This window comes from Puma concolor, chromosome E2 (assembly GCF_028749965.1).
Source record: "Puma concolor isolate L17-30 chromosome E2, mPumCon1.1.hap2, whole genome shotgun sequence".
Classification (NCBI taxonomy): Eukaryota; Metazoa; Chordata; class Mammalia; order Carnivora; family Felidae; genus Puma; species Puma concolor.
Genome location: NC_141681.1, coordinates 62001562 through 62026690, shown reverse-complemented (window position 1 = coordinate 62026690; position 25129 = coordinate 62001562). Strand labels below are relative to the sequence as shown.

Here is a 25129-nt window from a genome sequence, read left to right as displayed (position 1 = left end):
ATCTCATTGTGGTTTTGATTTGTATTCCCCTGATGATGAGTGATGTTGAGGATTTTTTAATGTACCTGTCAGTCACCTGGATGTCTTCTTTGGAGAAGTGTCTATTCATGTCTTTTGCCCATTTCTTCACTGGGTTATTTGTTTTTTGGGTGTTGAGTTTGATAAGTTCTTTATAGATTTTGGATACTAACCCTTTATCTGATATGTCGTTTGCACATATTTTCTTCCATTCTGTTGGTTGCCTTTTAGTTTTGCTGATTGTTTCCTTTGCTGTGCAGAAGCTTTTTATATTGATGAGGTCTCAGTAGTTCATTTTTGCTTTTGTTTTCCTTGCTTCTGGAGACGTGTTGAGTAAAATGTTGCTGCAGCCAAGGTCAAAGAGGTTTTTGCCTGCTTTCTCCTCAAGGATTTTGATGGCTTCCTGTCTTACATTTAGGTTTTTATCCATTTTGAGTTTATCGTTGTATATGGTGTAAGAAAGTGGTCCAGGTTCATTTTTCTGCATGTCACTGTCCAGTTTTCTCAGCACCACTTGCTGAAGAGACTGTCTTTATTCCATCGGATATTCTTTCCTGCTTTGTCAAAGGTTAGTTAGCCATACGTTTGTGAGTCCATTTCTGGGTTCTCTATTCTGTTCCATTGATCTGAGTGTCTGTTCTTGTGCCAGTACCATACTGTCTTGATTATTACAGCTTTGTAATACATCTTGAAGTCTGGGATTATGATGCCTCCAGCTTTGGTTTTCTTTTTCAAGATTGCTTTGGCTATTCGGGGTCTTTTCTGGTTCCATACCAATTTTAGGATTGCTTGTTATAGCTCTGTGAAGAATGCTGGTATTATTTTGATAGGGATTGCTACCTACCTGTGTTCTCTGAAGAATGTAAATTGCATGAGTATTTGTCTTTCCAGTGTTCTAATGTTTCTTTTTTTTTAACCTTTTTTAAAATGTTTATTTTTGAGACAGAGAACAAGCAACTGGGGGAAGGGCAGAGAGAGAGTCGGGGACAGAAGATCTGAAGCGGGCTCTGCACTAACAGCAGAGAGTCCAAAGTGAGGCTTGAACTTGCAAATGGTGAGATCATGACCTAAGCCAAAATCAAGAGTCTGACGCTTAACCGACTGAGCCACCCATGCATCCCCTAATGTTTCCATTCACATTACAAAAGTGCCTAAGTGCCTGCAACTGAGTATTTGCTCAGTGTACAGCGGTAGAGCTGTGAATAAACAGAACACCTCAGTTTCTTGTCCATTTTTAGTAATCTGGCTACTATAAATGTTCACTTCTTTTCTTCCCTCCAAGGTGGTATTGCTTAATATTTTCAAGAAAAATAGCTCTGCTAAAAATTCTCTAACATCTTAACTTTCTTCAGCATCCCCTGGTATTTTCCCAGAGCTATTTCTAACACTATCTCTAAACTGCAAAAACATTATTACTGGGGCACCTGGCTGGCTCAGTCAGAAGAGCATGTGACTCTTGATCTCAGGGCTGTGAGTTTGAGCCCCAAGTTGTATATGGAGATTACTTAAAAGAGAACCTTAAAAAAAAAAAAAAAAAAAAGAACAAAAACATTATTACTAATTTTCTGAATTTGCATTTCCAAACTACTCTTCTGAAATAATCTCAGTTCCCCATGCACAACTGTACCTGCAATCACTGGAATATCATAGTCACTTACCAGTCAGGACATGACATCATGGGGGTCAATTACACCCTTTATCTGGAGGTTCAGATACTCTGCATCAGACATTCTGCAACTGTTAAAGTTGTAGCCACTGACCCAAACTAAAATAGCACTAAGGTTGGTCTTTGTTTGAGGTAGATGTCACTTTGCAAAATAGAATTGAGTGTATCTTAGAACACTGAGTAAGAATACTAGGTAGTTAAAAATGGGCAGGACACAATCACTGACCTTACAGGCAAGGAACAAATTTTCTGTGGGAGCCAGAGGCAGAGATCCTGTTTATTCTGGCCTAACATCTCTCTTTAGTCCCAGTCACGGCCCTGTGTAAAGTTTTTTCCCTTGCTCTTAGTCAATCATAATAGAACTCACAAAGTGATGACAAAAGCATCAGCTACATTCATTTGAAGAGGAGTAACATACTGCCTTCAGCTATGCGTGGATTATTTTATGTCTGAATGGTTCTATGGAATGATAGGACCATTTAGATCACTGGATTTGGGAACATCTCATTTCTGGGAAGAGGCTGGCAATCACAGAGTATGAAATTATGCCTGTTCATCGCAGTTCACAAGGAGCAAACTCCTTCTCCCTCTAGGTTTCCAGCATCCCTTGGAGAGCAGCCTGGCCAATGCTCAGATCAGAATGGAGAAAACCCTGGCTGCTGCCTCTAGGGATCCGCCAACTACATTTTCCAGAAGACCGTGCGCGGAATTGAGCCAATGGAAGCGTTTCCGCGGGAATTCATCCCGTAGGGGCGGGACTTCCGGCCTCCTCCTTGTGGCGGCCATTTTGCTGCTCTCGGGCGTGCCGGGGCGGGACCGAAGTGACGGAACTGTCAAGGCTCAGGAGTCGTTGTCCCCACGGCGGAGAGGCGGGTCCGCGGCTCGGCGACGACGCCGCTCGATCTGTCCCGCGGCGGGTGTCTGCTCCTCTTTCGCCGCTCTGGGCCCCGCTCCGCCCACAGAGTCCGATGGCGGCGGCCGCGCGCAGGCACCCGGCTCAGGTAAACGCGACGCCCCCGGACCCTCCCCCACCCAGACTCCCGAGGCCCGAGCGCGGGGCACCTGCTCGTGTCCCTGCGGCCCAGGTCCGGTGTCCGGGCCGGGGAGGCGCTCGTGGGCGGGGCCCCGTGTCTGAGCGCCGGCGTGATGGGGTGCGGGAGCGAGCTGCAGGGGGCGCCGAGGGGGAGGATTCGGGGGTGTGGGGTCTGCCCTCAGGGACACAGGGTGTGCGGCGGGATCATGGGGGGACTGGCGAGCTGGGGTGTGGTACCTCCGTTCTGAGGGCGCTGGAGGGTCGTGAACCGAAGAGGGACACGGTCCGTGTTTGGGTGTGAATAGCTTTCCGAAAGCTTCTCAAGAGAGAGGTGAAAGGGGGTGATGAAGACAAGGAGGCCCCGGGAGTGCAGTTCTTGTCGAAGGTCACAGAGCTGGTAGGAGGACTGAGGCGCCGAGGTTGGTCATCCCGAGGTCCCTGGGTTCCAGGGCCGGGCGGGATGCAGGGGAGGCCTGACCTGGTAGAGCCCAGCCCTGGTTGCCTTCACTCAACCACAAGTTCTGAAGGTTGTGAAAGCTCATATGGCACCTGCGCAAGTCCCTCACTGATCTTGACATCGCCAGTACGGCGTCCAGGATTGTGGTGTCTTGAGCCCTTTCCCTTGCTATTTTTCCAACGGCTGGGTGTGGGGTCCCTGAGGATACCCCAAGCGGAGGCTCCTGAGTGCAGGCCAAGGGTTACATATAAACAGGTGTGAGAAGCTATCCCAGAAATAGATATCAGAGTGTGCAAATGCTTGGACAGGTACGACCTGCGTCCATTCTCCCTGTCGGGAACAAAGCAGAGGGTCAAGGATCAGGCCTGTAATGTGGCTGTTGAGAATTTGGGCACCTCTTTTGGAGGCAGTGAGAGGCTTGGATAAGAGGGGGAGGGGCTGGTCTTACCGAAGTCTTAATGGGCTCTTTCCGGTTGTAGAAAAGATAACAGACCTTGGGGGTAGGGGAGGAGGCAGGGAGCCCGGGAGGAGGCAGCTGCTGCAATCCAAATGAGTGCTGATGAACCAAAGCAATGGCCATAGGGGTAGGTGAAAAGTTGGACTCTTCCATTTTTAAAAGAAGGGTAAAGTAGATTTTTTGATGTTGTAGGTGAGGGAGAGAAAAAAGTCAGGGATGACCCCAGGGATTTTAGTCCTAGCAGCTGAAGGGATGGAAGTTTCATCACCTGGGGTGGGGAGGCTGACGGTAGGTTAATTTTCTTTGGGACTGCCAGGAGTTTCGTTTGGTCCTGTTACGAGTCCTGTTAGGAGATATTTCAGGGCACAGCTCGTGGAGACAGCAAGTGAGTAGCTGGATTTGCCGGTCTGGAGATTTGGGGAGGAGGTACAGGATGAAGACATCCAGAAGTGGTGGCTGTTGTGTAGACCAGAGAGGAGCTGTGGACTATGTTTAGGTTGGGGAATGCAGGTCATTGTGACAGTGCCTTAGCTGGCCAAATAGAGGGAGGTGCATGATGAGGAGTGATTTTCTTGCTGTGCACCTGATCAGGATTGCTGGGCACACAAACACGGGTGAAGCAGAGACGTGATGGTGGGGAACACATGGGAAAGAGGATGATCTGGCAGGTGATGAAGGCTCCTGTGGAGTGGAGGCCGTGGAGGCACGGGAGTAATTGAGACAAGAGGACACTGAGGCCAGGCTCCTGCTTACTCGCTATTGCAGTTTCACGGGAATTTTGTGGTGAGCTTCGGTGGGGTTTGTGGTGTTCAGTCTTGATGGTGCATAGTTCTGGGGCAGACTTTCAAAAACGGTGGCTATCGGACCAGGATGGAACTGTGGGTCACACTTTAGCAAGTGTGTAATGTAGGTTATAGTGGTAATGCTGTTAGCTGGTCAGAAAGACTAGGGTGCATGCTGAGAGGTGCTTCTCTTGCTTAGCTCCTGGTTGACATCCTAAGTATGAGAAACACAGGCGACAGGGAGAAATGATGGTGTGAATGTGTGGGAGAGAGGATGATCAGGGAGGCTAAAGCTTCCATGGCACAAGTGGCTGCAAGATGGCTTCGGAGGAGTAATTGAGGCAAGATGACACTGAAGGTAGGGCTCCTGCTAATTCACCACTGTATGGATTCACCAGAATTTTGGGGGGGCTTTGATGGGGTCTGGGGTGTTCGGGTCTTGCTGGTGGATAAGATCTGGTAAATGTAGTCCTTTGTGAGAGTCATCATGCCTGGCTGGGGTTTTAAGGAAGGTTGAGTGGAGAGGTGGGGAGTTGTGACCACTGAGACGACAGCAGGTCCAGCACAGAAGTGGAAGTGGGCCATAGCCATCTAATGCATATGTGCTTCTGGGCGGCTGACACTGAAGCAAAGATCAGAGGCACAGAGAGGACTTCAAAGCAGAATTCAGGGCTTTGCCCAAAGTAGAGTTTGTGGTAGTGCAGCTGTAGGGACTGGAGATGTGAGAGAGGAGAGTCTGCAGAGCAGTGTGCACATCAAGAGGAAGTGTGTGCTCAGGGCCACAGGGCCCTGGTATTGGAGGCTGAAGGGTACAGCATGAGCCCACATTTCAGTGTGTCTTGGGAGTCCCAAAATGGAGGCCCTAGGGAATTGTATGGTTGGGACCCTACAGGCCAGGATGAATTTGGATGACATCTCTGTCTCCCTGCCTGATGTTGCTGAGGGCTGAACTCAGTGAATAAAGAGACCCTGAGGATGGGGGGGGGGGGGGGGGGGTGGGGGGAGTGGAGAGGGGCGGTGCTAGTGGCACATAGGCCTGGAATTCTTGGAGTGGGGAGCTCTGGAGGAGGAGGAGTGTGGGGTAGATGTATGGTGAGATGGATTGTGGGATCTCAGAATGTTCATGGTTTCATCTGTCCCCATCGTAACAGGATAGTGTGTCCTTTGAGGATGTTGCTGTGTACTTCTCCTGGGAGGAGTGGAGGCTCCTTGATGAGGCTCAGAGATGCCTGTACCACGATGTGATGCTGGAGAACTTTGCACTTATATCCTCACTGGGTAAGGCCCTCTCCCTCCCCAGTGGCCTGAACTAGGTCCTGTTCTCCCCCAACCCATCCCTTCTCAGTCTCTCTTACATGTGGACCATGGGCACTGTGGGTTCTCAGCTTTCTGGGTAGTTGCCATGTCGATAGGGCTGGTTTGTTTGCACTGCCCTCTTCTCCCCGCCCTGCAGCCTCAGTACCTGCTATACTAAAACCCTCATAGGGAAGGATTCAAAATTAGTCGATTTTTAGTGACTGTAATGGATTCCACCATGCTTGCTCTCTTCGTTTGGGTCAGTGAGTACAGATCCATGTCACTTCTGTATCCCAGGGGTTTTGTTTGTTTAAAGTTAGCTCTACAGCCTTAGGTCTTGAACTTAGAATTCTGAGATCAAGAATTACATGCTCGGGGCGCCTGGGTGGCGCAGTCGGTTAAGCGTCCGACTTCAGCCAGGTCACGATCTCACGGTCCGTGAGTTCGAGCCCCGCGTCAGGCTCTGGGCTGATGGCTCAGAGCCTGGAGCCTGTTTCCGATTCTGTGTCTCCCTCTCTCTCTGCCCCTCCCCCGTTCATGCTCTGTCTCTCTCTGTCCCAAAAATAAATAAACGTCGGGGAAAAAAAAAAAAGAAGAATTGCATGCTCTACTAAGTGAGCCAGCCAGGCTCCACTGTTTCCCAGGTTTTGATCCCTTCTTTTAGCTGACATGTCTTCCTGTCTCCTTGTGCTGGGTTTGCAGACATTGTCAGACTACTTAGCTGAATCACAGGCTACTTTTCAACAGACTCCTGCAAGGTTTGTACTTTAGGTGTATTTTCTTTTTCCCCCCAGCCTTCTGGAGATACAAATTTATATATATTCAAGTGTACACTGTAGTGATTTGATATATGTATACACTGTGATATAATTTCCACAATTGAAGTTAATTAAATATCCATTCTTATAAAATTATTACATTATTTTTATGTATGAATGCCTAAGATCTACTTTTAGTACTTTCAGTAAATTTCAAGTATACAGCATCATTATTAACTGCAGTCACCATGCTGTATGTTACATTTTCAGAACTTTTCATCTTATTACTGAATGTTTGTACCATTTGACCAACATCTCCCCGTGTCCTCCACACCCCGGCTTCTGGCATTCTATAGGCATACCTTGGAGGTATTGCTGGTTTGGTTCCAGACCACTGCAGTGTAGAAACATCACAATAAAGCAAGTCAGATGAATTTTTTGTTTTCCTGGTGCACGTAAGTTATGTTTGCATTATTGTAGTCTATTAAGTCTGTCATAGCATGGTGTGTCAAAAACAATGTAGCTGATTTAAAAATAGTTCGCTGCTGTCATCTGAAATTGCAGCCAGTCATGTTTTTGTTGGTGAAGGGTCTTGTCTTGATGTTCATGGCTGCTGACTGCCCAGGGTGGTTTGTAAGGTGAGTGGCTGTGGCAGTTTCATAAAATAAGACAACAACAAAGCTTGCTGCATTGGTTCACTCTTCTGTTCATGAGTGATTTCTCTATAGCATGTGATACTGTTTAATAGCATTTTACCCACAGTGGAACTTCTTTCAGAACTGGAGTCAGTCCTCTCAAACCCTTTTGCTGCTTTATCAGCTAAGCGTATGTAATATTCTAAATTTTTTGTTGTAATTTCCACAGTCTTAACATCTTCACCAGGAGTAGATTTCATCTCTTTGATTTTTTTTTAAATTTTTAATGTTTATTTATCCTTGAGAGACAGAGAGACAGAGCATGAACAGGAGAGGGGCAGAGAGAGAGAGAGACACAGAATCGGAAGCAAGCTTCAGGCTCTGAGCTGTCAGCACAGAGCATGACATGGGGCTCAAACCCACGAACCGTGAGATCATGACCTGAGCTGTAGTCAGATGCTAAACCGACTGAGCCACCCAGGTGCCCCTGTTTGAATTTATTTTATTTTATTTTATTTTATTTTGAGAGAGAATGAATGCATGTGTGGGGGAAGGCAGAGAGAGGGAGAGAAAGAATCCCGGGTAGGCTCTGCTCTATCAGTGCAGAGCCCATGAGCTGTGAGATCATGACCTGAGCTGAAATCAAGAGTCGGATGCTCACCTGAGCCACCCAGGTGGCCATGTTTTGAATTTTTAAAAATTTTAATTCCAGGATAGTTAAATACAGTGTTTTTATATTTTCTAAATTTTGGATTCCATCTCAGTAAACTACTTTCTTTGTTCATCCATATAAAGCAACTCCTCATCCATTCCATTCAAGTTTTATCATGAGCTTGTAGCAATTCATTCATATCTTCTAGCCCCACCTCCAGTTCTGTTGTCATTCCCACCACATCTGCAGTTACTTTCTCCAAGGAAGTCTTGAACCCTTCAAAGTCATGGTGAATCCTTTCCAGAAGGTTTCTATTTATTTTGCCCAGATCCATCAGAAAAATCACTGTGGCAGCTCTGTCTGGTTTTACAGGATGGTATTTCTTAAAAATAATGCTTGAATATCAAAATTATTCCTTGATCCATAGGCTACGGAATGGATGTTGTGTTAGCAGGCATGAGACATTAGCTCATTGTACATCTCCATCAGAGCTCACGGGTGCTTTGTCACTAAGCAGTGATATTTTAAAAGCAAGCACTACGTCTCAACAGTGGGCTTAAAATATTCAGTAAGCCATATTATAAACAGATGTGCTGTCATCCAGACTTTGCTGTTCTATTTATAGCACGGGCAGAGTAGAATTCCTAAGGGCTTTTCAGAATGATACGTGAGCCTTGGCCCTAACAAGCTTGACTTTTCCAGCTATGAAAGTGCTAGATGGCCATCTTGCAGTCGAAAGCTGCTCGGTCTGCATTTGGAAAATCCGTGGTTCAGTGTTACCACCTTCACGAACGATCTCCGATCTCCGCTAGGGCTACCAGAGCACTTGCTGCAGCTTCTGCGTCAGCACCTGCTGCCCCACCTGGTCCTTTGCTGTTAGGAGACGGCTTCTTTCCTTCAGTGTCACGAGCCAACCTCTGCTAACTTCAAACTTGTGTTCAGCAGCTTCCTCACCTCCCCTGGCCTTCATAGAAGGGAGAGAGTTAGGGCCTTGCTCTGGATTAGGCTTTGGCTTAAGGGAATGTTGTGACTGCTTTGAGCTTCTGTCCAGAGCACTAAAACTTTCTCTGTATCCGTAGTAAGGCTGTCCTGTGTTCTTATCGTTTGTGTGTTCGCTGGAGTAACACTTTTTTTTTTTTTTTAATTTTTTTTTCAACGTTTTTATTTATTTATGGGACAGACAGAGACAGAGCATGAATGGGGGAGGGGCAGAGAGAGAGGGAGACACAGAATTGGAAACAGGCTCCAGGCTCCGAGCCATCAGCCCAGAGCCTGACGCGGGGCTCGAACCCACGGACCGTGAGATCGTGACCTGGCTGAAGTCGGACGCCCAACCGACTGCGCCACCCAGGCGCCCCAACACTTTTTTTTTAAAATAATTTATCCTAATTAAAAATATAACGTTTATTTTTGAGACAGAGAGAGACAGAGCATGAACAGGGGAGGGTCAGAGAGAGAGGGAGACAGAGAATCTGAAACAGGCTCCAGGCTCTGAGCTGTCAGCACAGAGCCCAACGCTGGGCTTGAACTTACAGACCGTGAGATCATGACCTGAGCCGAAGTTGGACGCTTAACCAACTGAGCCACCCAGGTGCCCTATCCTAATTTAAAAAATATATATATACTTATTTATTTATTTTTGAGAGAGAGAGAGAGAGAGAGAGAGATAATGTGAGTGGGGGGGGGCAGAGAGAGAGGGAGACACAGACTCTGAAGGAGGCTTCAGGCTCTGAGCTGTCAGCATAGAGCTGGATGCGGGGCTCGAGCTCACGAACCTTGAGATCGTGACCTGAACCGAAGTAGGATGCTTAACCAACTGAGCCACCCAGGTACCCCTGGAGTAGCACTTTTATAAATGCTTGTTTATTTTATTTTGAGAGAGAGAGAGCAAGCATGTGGAGGAGAGGCAGAGAGAGAAGGAGAGAGAATCCCAAGCAGGTTCTGCACTGTCAGCACAGAGCCCGACTCGGGGCTCGATCTTATGAACCATGAGATCATGACCTGAGCTAAAATCAAGAGTAAGATGCTTAACCATGAGCCACCCAGGGGCCCCTGCATGTTTTGTTTTGTTTTGTTTAATTCCAGTACCATAATATTTTGATTACTATTGTTTTCTGGTATAGTTTGAAATTACAAATGTGATTCCTCTAACTTTGATCTTTGTAATCAAGATTTCTCTATTTGACGTCATTTGTGGTTCGAATTTTAGGATTCTGGTTCTGTTTCTGGTAAAAAATCCCACTGGAATTTTGGTAGAGTGTAGTGAATTTAAGTTGCTTTATGTAGTAGAAATATTTTAATAGTGATTCTTTCAGTCTACAAACATGGGATATCTTTCCATTTATTTGTGTCTTCAATTTCTTTCATTAATGTCTTACAGTTTTCATTGTATATATCTTTCATCTGCTTCACTAAATGTATTCCTAAGTATTTTATTTCTTAAATGCTATTGTAAATGGAATTGATTTCTTAATTTCTTTCGAGATATTTCATTGTTAGTAATGGGCATATGTGATTTTTGTATGTAGATTTCTTATCCTGTACATTTACTGAGTTTATTCATTTTGACAGTTTTTTGGTGGACTTTTTGTAGTTTGCTTTATACAAGATCTATGTCATCTACAAACAGTTTTACTTCTTTTCTGATTTGGATGCCTTTCTTTTTCATCTCTGATTGTTCCAGGTAGGACTTCCAGTACAATTCTGAATAGCAGTTATGAGAGTGGACATCCTTGTCTCATTCCTGATCATAGAGTAAAAGTTTTTACCTTTTCACTGTAGAATGTGCTTTTAGCTGTGGGCTTATATGTGGCCTTTGTGTATTGTGGTGTATGTCTTCTTCACCTAATTTTGGGGAGTTTTATCATAAAAGGATTCTGCATTTTGTGAAATGCTTTTTTTTTTTTTTTTTTTTAATATTTGTTCATGTGATCATATGAGTTTTGGTCTTCACTCTTTTATAAGATAGAACACATTTACCAATTTACTTATGAGGAACCACTCTTGTATCCCAGGGATAAATATCACTTGGTCACACTTTATGATTCTTTTCATATACTGTTGAATTTGGTTTGCTAGGATTTTGTTGAGCTTTTTTACATCTATGTTCATTAGAGATGTTGGCCTGTAATTTTGTTTTCTTGTAAGGTGTTTTGGTGTCCTAATTCTAGTCTTCTAAAATGAATTTGAAAATGATCCCTTCCTCTTCAAATTTTTGGAAGAACTTGAGAGTTTAATCCTTCACTCAGGTACCACCTCACGCCAGTCAGAGTGGCTACAATGAACAAATCAGGAGACTAGATGGTGATGAGGATGTGGAGAAACAGGAACCCTCTTGCACTGTTGGTGGGAATGCAAACTGGTACAGCCACTCTGGAAAACAATGTGGAGGTTCCTCAAAAAATTAAAAATAGATCTACCCAATGACCCAGCAATAGCACTGCTAGGAATTTACCCAAGGGATACAGGAGTGCTGATGCATAGGGGCACTTGTACCCCAATGTTTATAGCAGCATTTTCAACAATAGCCAAATTATGGAAAAAGCCTAAATGTCCATCAACTGATGAATGGATAAAGAAATTGTGGTCTATATACACAATGGAACTATGTGGCAATGAGAAAGAATGAAATATGGCCTTTTGTAGCAATGTGAATGGAACTGGAGAGTGTTATGCTAAGTGAAATAAGTCATACAGAGAAAGACAGATGCCTTATGTTTTCACTCTTATGTGGATCCTGAGAAACTTAACAGAAGACCATGTGGGAGGGGAAGGAAAAAAAAAAAGGTTGGAGAGGGAGGGAGCCAAAACATAAGAGACTCTTAAAAACTGAGAACTAACTGAGGGTTGATGGGGGGTGGGAGGGTGGGTGATGGGTATTGAGGAGGGCACCTGTTGGGATGAGCACTGGGTGTTGTATGGAAACCAATTTGACAATAAATTTCATATTAAAAAAAAAAAAGATGTTGATAGAAATCTTGTGGTCATGACCTTTTCTTTGTTGGGAGATATTTGATTTCTGAATCAATTTCCTTGTCATTTGGATTTTATGTCTTACAATTCAGTGTTGGTAGGTTGTATGTTTGTAGGACTTTATTCTATGTTATCTAATATGTTGGTGTATATAGTTCATAGTAGTGTTTTATGATCCTTTGTGTTTCTGTGCTCTCGCTTGCAATTTCTCCTCGTATATTTCTGCATTAATTTATTTGAGTCTTGCCTTTGTTCTAAGTCTAACTAAAGGTTTTTCAAGTTTCTGCTCAGAAAACCAGCTCTTAGTATTGTTTGTCTTTTTATTTTTCTAGTTTCTATTTTATTTTTGGTCTGATCTTTGTGTTTTCCTTTGTTTCTCTAACTTTGGTCTTAGTTTGTTATTTTTCTAGTTTCTTAAGGTGTAAAGTTAGGTTGTTTCTTGGAGATCTTTTCTTTTCTTTTCTTTTTTTAAGAGCCGGCATTTATTGCTCTAAACTTTTTTCTTAGAACTGACTTTATACATTCTATATAGATATTTTTATGTATGTATGTATGTATGTATGTATTAATGTTTGTTTATTTTTAAGAGAGAGAGTGTGAGTGGGGCAGTGGCAGAGGGGGACAGAGCACCTGAAGCAGGCTCTATGCTGACAGCAAAGAGCCCAATGTGGGGCTTGAACTCACAAGCTGCGAGATCATGGCCTGAGCGGAAGGAAGACACTTCAACTGAGCCACCCAGGTGCCCTCCATATAGATACTTTTAAATGTTTATTTTTATCTTAGCGTGAGCGGGGGGAGGGACAGAGACAGAGGGGGACAGACGATCAGAAGCAGGCTCTGTGCTAACAGCATCAGACTCAATGCGGAGTTTGAACTCATGAACTGTGAGATCATGACCTGAACCGAAGTCGGACACTCAACTGACTGAGCCACCCAGGCACCCCTCACATTCCATAGATTTTGCTTCCACTTTTGTTTTTCTTAAGATACTTATTTATTTTGCTTTTGATTTATCCTTTGGCCAACTGATTGGATAGGCATGTGTTGTTTAATGTCCACATATTTGAATTGTTAAGTTTCCTCATGTTACTGATTTCTAGTTTCATCCATTGTTAGGAAAAGGTACTTGACAGAATTTCAGTCTTCTGAAATTTGTTAAGACTTGTTTGACATGTGATTTACCTTAGAGAATATTCTGTGTCACTTGAGAGTGTGTATGCTGCTATAGTGAAATGGAATGTTCTATATATGTCTTTTCCATCCATTTGGACGAGAATGTTCAATTCAGATATATCCTTATTAGTATTTTTTGTCTGGATATCTGCCTGTTGTTGAAAGGGGGATATTGATAATTAATATCTGATTGCTGTCTTTTCTGTCTTCAGATCTAGTCGAATTTGCTTAATACTTAAATTAGATGCTTTGATGTGTGATGCATATATACATAAAGTTCGTGCATTCTCTTTATGATTTCATTCCTTTATCATTATGTAATGACCTTCTTTGTCTCTTGACAGTTGTTAACTTAAAGTCTGTTGTATCTCCTATAAGTATAGCTACCCCTATTCTGTTTTGGTTTCTACTTGTGTGGACTATCTTTCTCAATTCCTTCACTTTCAGCTTCTGTGTGTCCTTAAGGCTGAAGTTACTCTAGTGTTGGCAGCATATAGTTGGGTCATGTTTTGTTTTGAGTTCAGCCACTCTGTCTTTTGATTGGAGAATTCTATTAGGACCTACTGTTGCCATGTTAATTATCGTCTCAGAGTGTTGTAGTATCTTCTTCATCTTTTGCTGTCTTCCTTGGTGATCTGATGATTTCCCGTGGTCTTATGCTTCCATTCCTTTCTCTTTTGTATCTCCTATAGGTTTTTGCTTTGTGGTTACCATGAGGCTTACATAAATAATCTCGGGGCAGCTGGGTGGCTCAAGTCTGAGCGTCTGACTCTTGATTCACATCGTGATCTCATGGTTTGTGGGTTTGTGCCCCGCATTGAGATCCACACTGACAGCACAGAACCTGATTGGGATTCTCTTTCTGTCCCTCCCCCCACTCACATGTGCGCGCGCTCTCTCTCTCTCTCTCTCTCTCTCTCTTAATAAATAAACTTAACAAAAAAAAAGAATGCCTCATCAAGAATGATGAGCTAAAGTGAGGTGAATGATATAGGCATTGTGACATAGCATTAGGCTACTAGAGACCCTCTGAACTGTTATAATGAAGGAGGATCATTTACTTTTGCAACTTTTTTTTTAAGTTTATTTATTTTGAGAGATAGCATAAATGGGGAAGGTCAGATAGAGGGAGAGACAGAATCCCAATCAGGCTCTGTACTGTCAGCACAGAATCCAATGCAGGGCTTAAACTCACAAACTGTGAGATCATGACCTGAGCCGAGATGAAAAGACGCTTAACTGACTGCACTACCTAGGTGCCCCCATTTGCTTTTGGACCATGGTTGACCATGGGTAAGTGAAACCATGGAAAGTGAAATGGATGAGGGACTCCTGTATTTTGACTATGACTATACAATTGCATTTACCAGTGTATTCTATATTTTCATGTTACTAATTAGCATAGTTTAATTTCAGCTTGAAGAACTGTTGTAGCATCTTCTGTAGGGTACATCAAGTGGTGAACTCCCTTAGCTTCTGTTTGTCTAGGAAAGCAGTTCTCCTTTATTTCTGAATGACAACTTTGCTAGTAAAGTATTTTTGGTTTGCAGTTTCTTTGTTTCAGCATTTATAGAACACACCATGCCACTCTCCTAGTATTCAGTGTTACAGCTAAGAACACTACTCATACCCTAATGGAGGTTGGTGGGGGGGGGTTCCCTTGTGTGAGTTCTCTTCCCACAGCTTTCAAATTCTCTGTCATTATATTTCGATTTTTATTATATAGTTGACTTTTTTTTTTTTTTTTTTTTTTTTTTTTTAAGAGCGAGAAGGCACAAGTGAGCAAGGGGCAGAGAGAAAGAGAGAATCCCACGAGGGGCATAGAGAGAGAGGGAGAGAGAATTGGGGCTCACCTGGGGTTCATGCTCACCTGAAGCAGGGCTCCAGCTCACCCGATACGGGACTTGAACTCACAAACTGAGATCATGACCTGAGCCTTCTTAACCGAAGCCACCCAGGTGCCCCATATAGTTGACCTTTGAACAACACAGGGGTTAGGGACGCTAACCCCCATGCAGCCAAAAATGCATGTATAACTTTTGACTTCTCCCAGAACTTAGTTACTATTAGCCTACTCTTCACCAAAGCCTTACTAATAACATAAATTAACTCATATTTTGTACATTATACATCTACTGTATTCTTGCATTAAAGTAAGCCAGAGAAAAGAATATGCTAAAATCATAAGGAAGAGTAAATACATTTATAGTATTTTACTGTATTTACTGGAAAAAGTCTGCTTATAAATTAATCCACACGGTTCGAACCCATGTTGTTCTTAAGGGTCACTGTAATGTGTCGTCTTTTTTTCTTTTTTCTTTTTTTTTTTTAAAGATTTTATTTTTAAGTAATCTCTGTATCCAACATGTGTCTTGAACTCATGACCCCAAGATCAAGAGTCTCATGCTTTTCTGACTGAGCCAACCAGGTGCCCCTGTAATGTGTCTTGGTAAAGTCCTCTTTGGTTTGAATCTTTTTGGGGACTTATGAGCATCATATACCTGTATGTTCATGTCTGTCCCCAGATATGGGAAGTTTTCATCCATTATTTTATAATCTGTGACTGTTTACTTTTTTTTTTTTTTTTTTTTCAACGTTTATTTATTTTTGGGACAGGGAGAGACAGAGCATGAACGGGGGAGGGTCAGAGAGAGAGGGAGACAGAGAATCGGAAACAGGCTCCAGGCTCTGAGCCATCAGCCCAGAGCCTGACGCGGGGCTCAAACTCACGGACCGCAAGATCGTGACCTGGCTGAAGTCGGACGCTTAACCGACTGCGCCACCCAGGCGCCCCTATAATCTGTGACTGTTTAAATGAGATTTCTGTCCCTTTCTGTCTGTCTGTCTTCTCCTTCAGGACCACCATAATGCAAATATTGTTTTATGATGTATAATCCACACAGACTTTCCTTATTCATTTTTTTTGTTGTCTTTTTTCTAATTTGAATAATTTCAAAATATCTTCAGTTTCAGATTTTCTTTTTTTTTTTTTTTCTTTTCAGATTCATTCTTTTGATTGATCAGGTTGGCTGCTGATTCTCTATTCTGTATTTTTTGGTTTGTTTCATTCATTGTATTCTTCACCTTAACTTTTTTTATTATTAAATTTAAATTCCAGTATAGTTAACATACAGTGTTATATTTGTTTCAGGTGTACAATATAGTATGCCGTAATTTGTTTGGTTCTTTTTTATATTTTTGTATCTGTCTGTTGAAAATCTTTTGTAATTGTTTTCCTTATTTCATTAAATTGTATTTTCTTGTAGCTCAGTGAACTCCCTTAAGACAATTATTTTGAATTCTTTGACAGTTCATAGATCTGCATTTTGTTAGGGTGATGGATAAATTACTGTGTTCCTTTGGGGGTGTTCTGTTTCCTTGATTTTTTTGTGTTTCTTGTAGCCTTGCATTGATGTCTGTACATTTCATGGAGTAGTCACTTCTAGACTTTACAGAAAGGTTTTAGTGGGGAAGATCTTTACCTGTGTGTGGCAGTTCCCACTACAAGATGGCCAAGAGGCTTAGTGTCTGCAGCTCTGTCATCTGAGATCAATGTTAGAAAGATTGCAGGAGTCCTCAATAGCTAAGGCTCTGTGTGTCCACAGTAGTAGAGAAACACTTTCTCCCACAGGAAGTATTTTGGCCATGGGGTTCCCATCTTGATGCCCAGTCCAGCTCTTGGGTGTCTTCCTGGTGGTGGTAGCATTGGTGTCTGATGTGCAGGCACCTGCAGAGCAGGTACAGGTCTGGTTTCTAGGGTGTGAACTGACACAGAGCATTAGCAGTTCTAGGGTCCCAGATGCCAAATAGTCTGCAGCAGTGTTGAGTGTGCTATGTGAGATGCGGTTGGACACTGAGCATTGATGGAACCTGTGACAGGAGCATGGGTACATTTAGACAGTGTCTCTGGGTTTTGAGGAGCTGGCTAGCCCACAGTGGCCATGGCTTTGGTACTTGAGGCTTGGGCACTCAGGTGACAGCCATGGAGTCAGGTTATGGAATATGGGCAACCACGGAGCAGTTGCATCTCTTGGGTCCAGGGTGTGTGCGGGTTTGATGTGAGTGCCAGCTCTGCTCCCGGGGTGGAGCAGTAGCTCCTTTTTTGGCAGAGGGGGCAGCTCAGTTATTATTCCCTGGCAGGTCCCCATGGTGTCAGCTGTCGGTCATGTTAGTGCAGAAGCTGCCAGGGTCTTCTGCACAGCAGACATCTGGGGTCCATGTCTACAAACACCTGGACACTTCTGCTGTGTAACCTGTGATAGTCCACAGCTGTAGTGGGACTTGTTGAGGTTCGCAGCAGTGGCTCCTGGGGTCCCCTGTAGAGTAGGCCACTGCAGAATGCAGTGGCATCACCCCTTTGGCTGACACATACAGTGCCCACCCTTATTTTCTGTCTCTCCAGGTGTCTTCACTAAGCCAGTGTCCCCATCAATCCTTTTTGTGGTTATTCTCCTTTTTGTGTGCTCCCTTGTGTTGCTGTTGTGTCTTAATTGGACTCTTTTTTAATATTTTTTTAATGTGTTAGAGAAAGCAAGAAGGGGAAGGGCAGAGAGAGAGGTAGAGAGAGAATCCCTGGCAGGCTCCACGCTGTCAGTGCAGAGCCCAACGTGGGGCTCAGTCCCATGAACTGTGAGATCATGACCTGAGCTGAAATCAGGAGTCGGATGCTTAACCAACTGAGCCACCCAGGTGCCCCTCTTGTTAAAAATGTTTTAAAAATTTCATTTAAGTCCAAGGTTGTTAACATGTAGTGTAATAATGGTTTCAAGAGTAGAATTCAGTGATTCATCACTTACATATAACACTCAGTGCTCATCCCAACAAGCATCCTCCTTAATGCCCATCACCCATTTAGTCCACCCTTCGCCCACCTCTCCTCCAGCAACCCTCAGTTTGTTCTGTGTATTTAAGACTCTCTTATGGTTGTCTCCCTCTCTGTTTTTATCTTATTTATTTTTCCTTCCCTTCCCCTGTGTTCATCTGTTTTGTTTCTCACATTCCACATATGAATGAAATCACAGAATATTTGTCTTTCTCTGACTTACTTCACTTAGCATAATATACTCTAGTTCCATCCACATTATTGCAAATGGCAAGATTGCATTCCTTTTGATCACTGAGTAATATTCCTCTGTGTGTGTGTGTGTGTGTGTGTGTACACACACACTTAGTGTGTGTGTATGTACGTACGTACATACGTGCAAGGAATGCAAGATTGCATTCCTTTTGATCACTGAGTAATATTCCTCTGTGTGTGTGTGTGTGTACATACACACACACTTAGTGTGTGTGTATGTATGTACGTACACATGCCACATCATCTTTCATTAGTCAAAGGGCATTGGGTTCTTTCCATAATTTGGATATTGTTGATAGCCAGCCGCCCCTCTTAATTGGACTCCTAAACCTGCTAAGGTCAAAGGCTGGTTTCCTCTGCTGTCATGCTGACATCATCTACCTTGCTCTTTTTTCTAGGCCTGTTGTGTGCTGGACAGCCCTGGGACAGGGCTGGCTATTCATTTGTCCTGTTTTTCCCTTAGGACTTGTATCATCCATGTCCCATGTAGTTGCTCAGGGCTTACAGAGAAGAGTCCTTGCGTATTACAGGGTGGACATGACTCCAGATGTGGCAAGGTGGACTCAGCGGGGGAAGGGATGGGCTGGTCCTGGTGAATGGCTGGAGAGAGTGTGCCATCAGGGATGTGCTCAGATTACACCAGAAACCTGTCTTTATTCACCCCCACTTTTCATGTCATTTCCACTGGCCGCACTTCATTACTACCTTTTTCTTCTCTGGCTTGACACTTTGCCAATTTCTTGGTTCTTCTCATCGTTTCTACTATGACTTTCAGTGCAGTGATGATCATCACCTCTCTGACTCCTCATCTCACCCATTTCTCTCAGTGTTCTTTCTGTGTGCTCCAGCATTAGCCATGAGATATTCACGTGTCCTTACAATGACATGGAACAGCAGCTAATCTGTTGCAGCTGGATTTTAGTGGGCTTGGATGCATGCTTCTACTCAGCATCTCATCAGCAGTGGCAAAGGTCCTGCCAATAACCGTTGGCAGAGAAACGAGTTGTAGTCCTCATCTCTCTTCCTTGTCTCATATGCTGTGTGGGTTATCCACCAGTCTGTGACCTTAGGATCCCAGTAATGCACAACCGAATTCCAACTCCTGTGTCTGGAAAAGCATCCCATAAACTTGTGCCTACACGAGACAGGGGCATATGCGTGACGGGCTTACCCCTCACTGTAGTCACCATGTATTTCATGAGAGTTTCTTTGCGTTCAGGTTGCTGCTGTGGAGCAGAGGATGCGGAGGCACCCCTTGAACAGAGCGTTTCTGTAGGTGTGTCACAGGCCAGCACGCCCAAGGCAGCGCTGTCTTCCCGGAAGACCCACCCCTGTGAGATGTGTGGTCCGGTCTTGAGAGACATTTTCCACTTGGCTGAGCACCAGGGAAAGCCAAGCAGCCAGAAACTGTTGAGGTGTGGGGCATGCGCAAAACGATTTTATTTCAGCGTAAACTTTCAGCATCAGCCAGAGCAGCACACGGGAGTGAAACCATTCAGAAGCAGTGTGGACAGGACCTCTTTTGTGAAGAGCTGTGGATTCCATGATTCAGGAAAGCCCTTTACCTGTGGAGAGATTGAGAAAGACTTCCTGCCTGGCTCGGGGCATCTGCAACAAGGGGCCATTCATACTGGAGAAAAGCTAAACACAATCAGCCAGTGCAGGGCAACTATACAGAGCAGAAAAAGTCATTACACCTGGGGAGAATGCAAGAAAGCCTTCGGTCCCAAACACACGCTTTCTCAGGACCAGTGTTTTGTGTGCAGTGAATGTGGGAAAACATTCAGCTACAAATCTTCATTTGTTATCCACCAGAGATTGCATACTGGAAAAAGGCATCATGAGTTTGATGAATGTGGAAAATCCCTTCGGCAAAGCTCAACCCTCAGTCAGCATGGAAAGACTCACTCCGGATCCAGGCAATACAAGTGCAGCAAATGTGGGAAATCTTTAAGCCACAAATCTGTTCTTATTCATCCCCAGCGATGGCACGGTGGAGAAAACAGTTATATGTGTGGTGAATGTGCAAAATCTTTTAGTCAGAGCTCAGTGTTGATTCCGTGTAGAGTTCAAACTGGAGAAAGGCCTTATAAGTGTGGTGACTGTGCAAAATCTTTTACCTCTATCTCTGCCCTAAGTTATCATCAGAGATCTCACACAGGGGAAAGGCCCTATGAGTGCAGTGAATGTGGGAAGTCTTTTATCTCTAGGTCTGACCTCCGTTATCATCAGAGAGTTCATTCTGGAGAAAGGCCTTATGAATGCAGTGAATGTGGGAAATCCTTTATCACTCGTACTGCTCTCCGTTATCATCACAGGGTTCACACTGGGGAGAGGCCTTATGAATGCAGTGAATGTGGCAAGTCCTTTACCCGAAGAAATAACCTCATTATACACCTAAGAGTTCACTCAGGTGAAAGACCTTATGAGTGTAGTGAATGTGGGAAATCTTTTACCTTTAGTTCCAGCCTGCGTTATCACCACAGAGTTCACACTGGAGAAAGACCTTATGAGTGTAGTGAATGTGGGAAATCTTTTAACAATAGGTGGACACTCATTCGACACCGGAGAATTCACACAGGAGAAAAGCCGTATGTGTGCAATAAATGTGGGAAATCTTTTACCTGTAGCTCCACCCTCCAGTATCATCATCGAGGTCACCTTGGAGAGAGGCCTTATGAGTGCAGTGAATGTGGGAGATCTTTTACTACTAGCTCTGCCCTCCGTTATCACCAGAGAGTTCACACTGGAGAAAGGCCTTATGAGTGTAACGAATGTGGGAAATCTTTTATTTCTAGATCTGACCTCCATTATCATCATAGAGTTCATTCTGGAGAAAGGCCTTACGAGTGTAGTGAATGTGGGAAATCCTTTATCCGAAGAAATAACCTTATTTTACATCAGAGAGTTCACACAGGAGAAAGGCCTTACAAGTGTAGTGAATGTGGGAAATCTTTTAATAATAGGTGGACCCTGATTCAACACCAGAGAGTTCACACAGGAGAAAAACCGTATGTGTGCAATGAATGTGGGAAATCTTTTACCTGTAGCTCCACACTTTGTTACCATCAAAGAGTTCATGAAGGTAAAAGGCCATATGAGTGCAGTGAATGTGGGAAATCTTTTACCTCCAGTTCTACCCTCCGTTACCATCAGAGAGTTCACACAGGAGAGAGGCCTTACAAGTGCAGTGAATGTGGGAAATCTTTTACCTTTAGTGCCAGCCTTCGTTATCATCACAGAGTGCACAGTGGAGAAAGACCTTATGAGTGCAGCGAATGTGGGAAATCCTTTAAGGATAGATCACAATTCAATAAACACCGGAGAACTCACACGGGAGAAAGGCCTTATGAGTGCAGTGAATGTGGGAAGACTTTTAGCCAAAAATCTTCCCTGTCAATACACCAGAGAATTCATAATAGTGAACGGTCTTATGAGTGTAGTGCTTGTGGGAAATCCTTTACATCTATCTCTGGCCTTGGTTATCATCATAGAGTTCATAGAGGAGAAAAGCCTTATCAGTGCAGTGAATGTGGGAAATCTTTTACCAACAGCTCCATACTGATTCGACACCAGAGAGTTCACACAGGAGAAAGACCTTATGTGTGCAGTGAATGTGGGAAGTCTTTTACCAGTAGCGCTACCCTCTCTTACCATCAGAGAGTTCATGCAGGGAAAAGGCCTTACGAATGCAGTGAATGTGGGAAGTCTTTTACTTCCAGTTCCACTCTTCGTTATCATCAAAGAGTTCATGCAGGAGACAGGCCTTATGGGTGTAGTGAATGTGGGAAATCTTTTATCTCTAGCTCCAAGCTACGTTACCATCAGAGAGTTCACACTGGAGAAAGGCCTTATGAGTGCAGCGAATGTGGAAAATCCTTCAGGGATAGTTCCCAATTCAGTCAACACCGGAGAGGTCACACTGGAGAAAGGCCTTATGAGTGCAGTGAATGTGGGAAATTTTTTACACGAAAATCTACACTCTCTCAACATCAGAGAGTTCACACTAGAGAAAGGCCTTAGGTGTGCGGGGAATGTTCAATTTCCTATCCACTGTAACAACTCTGGAGGGAGCTTTGAGGAGTCCTCTATCTGAACTGAATCTCAGACATCTAAACATGCTCAGTGGGGAGATCCCTTGTAAGTTTCATTGACATGGTAAGCTTGTGTAAATATGTTGCACTTTCCATACTGTTCAGGGCTCTTTCCAGATTTAGGTCACAGCTAGATCTTGTGCCCAAAGCCTGTTCTCCTCTACCGCCTGGCAGGTCCCCAAGGTGTGTATTAGTTTACCACCATAGTGTGTTCAGGGAGGCTGACCTTTGTTCCCTCATGAATTGGAGCAAATTAGGAGCAACCTGAGCCCTTAGGGGTCAGCTTCCCCATCTTGACTACCTTCAGCCTGAACCTGAATCATTGATGACCCAGAGAATATGAGTTTGGCTGGCAGCTTACAGAGAATAACTACCTTTTTCAGGAACATGATGGTCTCCTGTGATACTTGTGAGATGTTTTTCCAGTTTCCAAGTCACAAACTTGAGAGTGGTCTGCTGCACATTGCTTTGGCTTAAACAATAATCAAGGCCCTTTTTTTTTTTTTAATGTTTATTTTTTAGAGAGAGCACACACGAGTGGGAGAGGGCCAAGAGAGAGAGAATCTGGAGCAGGTTCCAGGCTCTGAGCTGTCAGCACAGAGCCCTATGTGGGGCTCAAACCCACAAACCATAAGATCATGAGCTGAGCCAAAGTCAGATGCTGAACCAACTGAGCCACCCACGTGCCCCTCGAGGCCTTACTTTTTAAAATTTTTTTTTTCAACGTTTTTTATTTATTTTTGGGACAGAGAGAGACAGAGCATGAACGGGGGAGGGGCAGAGAAAGAGGGAGACACAGAATCGGAAACAGGCTCCAGGCTCCGAGCCATCCGCCCAGAGCCTGACGCGGGGCTCGAACTCACGGACTGCGAGATCGTGACCTGGCTGAAGTCGGACGCTTAACCGACTGCGCCACCCAGGCGCCCCTCGAGGCCTTACTTTTTAAATCCTTTTTAATCTTGAATGTTCTACTTACTCTGTGGGGTGGTTTATAAACAGATTTGGGCTCAACAACCATTAGAGGGTGAACTTTTTAGGAGTCTCAAATTGTCCATGCCTGAGGAGGGAGAGGATGATGGCAGAAAGTAGCTTGCCAGCCTTGACCAAATCTGTATCACTGCCCCACAACCTCTGAAAAACTGCAGGGCTTTCTGGTTTTCATTTGAGGTCTGGATGCTTTGTGTTTTAGGAGTCTCAGTGATGACCCCAAGCAGGGGACAAGTGTGAGACCCTCAGAGGCTTTTGAAAGCAGCATGAATTTTTCACTTACTCAGAGGAGCTATCACAGGGGATGTCAGTACTGTTGAGGTGTTTTCTTCCACAGCTCTGCAAACAGCCATGTGCCCTGATGTCCACAATCCATTGGGCCAGGGTCACTGGTTGTAAGACCACAGGCATCTGGGGAAACCATAATTCATAAAGAAACACTGGCTTAATAGGGAGTGGAGGAAACTGCAGCCAACTTGATGGAATGTGCCTCTTCTAAAAATGTGTCCAGGAAAGTTTCTGTGACCATGACTTTGCAGGATCAGTGTGTACACAAATCTCAGGACCTCCGGGCACATTTATCTTATGTAGCTAAAGTAATTGTCAGAGAAAAAAATAAAAATTAAAATAATCAAAAGGTTTTGTGGATTCTGTGATGTTTGCCTCAAAGCCGTTATCACACAGACAGGAAAAGAAAAAAAAGATAAAGGAGGATCTATATTCCTGGGATGTGGAGCATTCCTGTTGACTTGTATGGAAATATTCTTCACTGTTCTCCACATTTGCTGCCACTGAGGTGATACCCCCATAGGCGTGGGGAAGATTGATGGAGTCAGTGTGCCAAACAGGTTGCCAAACCTGTTTTCCAAAAAGAGTGGGACAGTCTATCTTGAGCTTTATTCAAGATATAGCCTACATGTACTAACCTGCATATATTTAAAGTATAATTTTATAAGTTTTGACATAGTTCTGAACCTCTAAAGCCATCATCATAGTCCTGATAATAACCATATCTGTCACAGTATGTTTACTTAGGTCCTTTTATAATCTTTGCATCCCACCTCTGTAGGTAACCATTTGTTTCTCCTACAATAGACAGATTGAGTTTATGTTTGGAATTTATGTGTCACAATTACTTAGAGACTCATCAATGATACTATGTGAGTAGTGGGTTTTATTCGTTTTTGCCAAGTAATATTTTTGGATATACCAGTTTATCCATTTATCAGTGTACAAGGATTTTTTTTTTCTAGATTTTGACTACTGAAGATAAGGCTAGTATAAACATTAGTGCTCTCTATGTGAATGTATGTTTCCTTGATCTTCTGTCAGTAACTTAGAGTGTAATGTCTGGGTCACAGGGTAGGTAAATGTTTTACTTTTGATTCTACATTTTGCATCTTCCCAGCAGTGTCTCAGAGTTCCATTTCCTCTGTTTGGCCAATCATTTTAATTTTAGTCCTTTTAATAAGTTTTTAGTGTTATCTCACTTTCTGTTTAAATTGCATTTCTGTAAGGATTCACAATGGGCATTTTTTCCAACGTTCATTTGCTATCTACATCTTTGGTAACATGTCTGCACATATCTTTTTACTATTCTTTGAGCTTTGACTATTTCCTTTAAGAAACAGGACAGTGAAACAAGTGTGTGTGTGCACAATTCACAATGGGATGGACACTTATGCTGTACCCTTTTAAATTTTTTCTGCATTATTAACATATTCTCCATCACATTCTTAAGTCCAGTCATTGAGGAATACAATAAAGCCTTTCTTTGTAGTGGTTTACCCATTTTCCTGCTTTATCACCATCGGTGACCATTGGTTGGTGGGCTGGAGCAGGTGGCCGATAACATTGCATCAGGATGGGCTGGGTTAGACTTTACTTTGAGTCCCAAAACCTGGCGGGGCGGAGGGTGGGGTGGTAGTGATGTAGAGGTCATTGATCACACTCCCCAGGTCCTGGTCCAAGCTGCCTATGTTTAATTCTTGGATTCCTGGCCATAATAAAGACCCGCAGGCAAATGCGCCCATTGGGGGCCTCAGTTTTCTCTTATGTATAATGGGCATTAG

The 25129-nt window shown here is 43.8% G+C and overlaps 1 protein-coding gene and 1 long non-coding RNA gene across 2 annotated transcripts in view; one reads left to right on the top strand and one right to left on the bottom strand.

Moving 5' to 3' along the window:
• The window catches only part of LOC147573904 (uncharacterized), a 34592-nt gene that overhangs the window by 3935 nt on the left and 5528 nt on the right, over positions 1-25129 (bottom strand). The gene's annotated exons all lie outside the window — the stretch shown is intronic.
• LOC112851358 (uncharacterized) lies at positions 2449-24844 on the top strand. The gene is made up of 4 exons (XM_086688438.1): positions 2449-2685; positions 5565-5691; positions 19196-22753; positions 22991-24844. The coding sequence occupies exons 1-3, from the start codon at positions 2653-2655 to the stop codon at positions 21997-21999; spliced, it is 2964 nt and encodes a 987-aa protein (XP_086544564.1). The 5' UTR covers positions 2449-2652; the 3' UTR covers positions 22000-22753; positions 22991-24844.

Bases quoted from the DNA above. Each gene is read 5' to 3' on its own strand.
- LOC112851358 (XM_086688438.1), top strand. From the start codon at position 2,653: ATGGCGGCGGCCGCGCGCAGGCACCCGGCTCAG. The intron at 2,686-5,564 runs GTAAACGCGACG...CCATCGTAACAG, and splicing joins CGCGCAGGCACCCGGCTCAG to GATAGTGTGTCCTTTGAGGA. The intron at 5,692-19,195 runs GTAAGGCCCTCT...CTTTGCGTTCAG, and splicing joins TGCACTTATATCCTCACTGG to GTTGCTGCTGTGGAGCAGAG.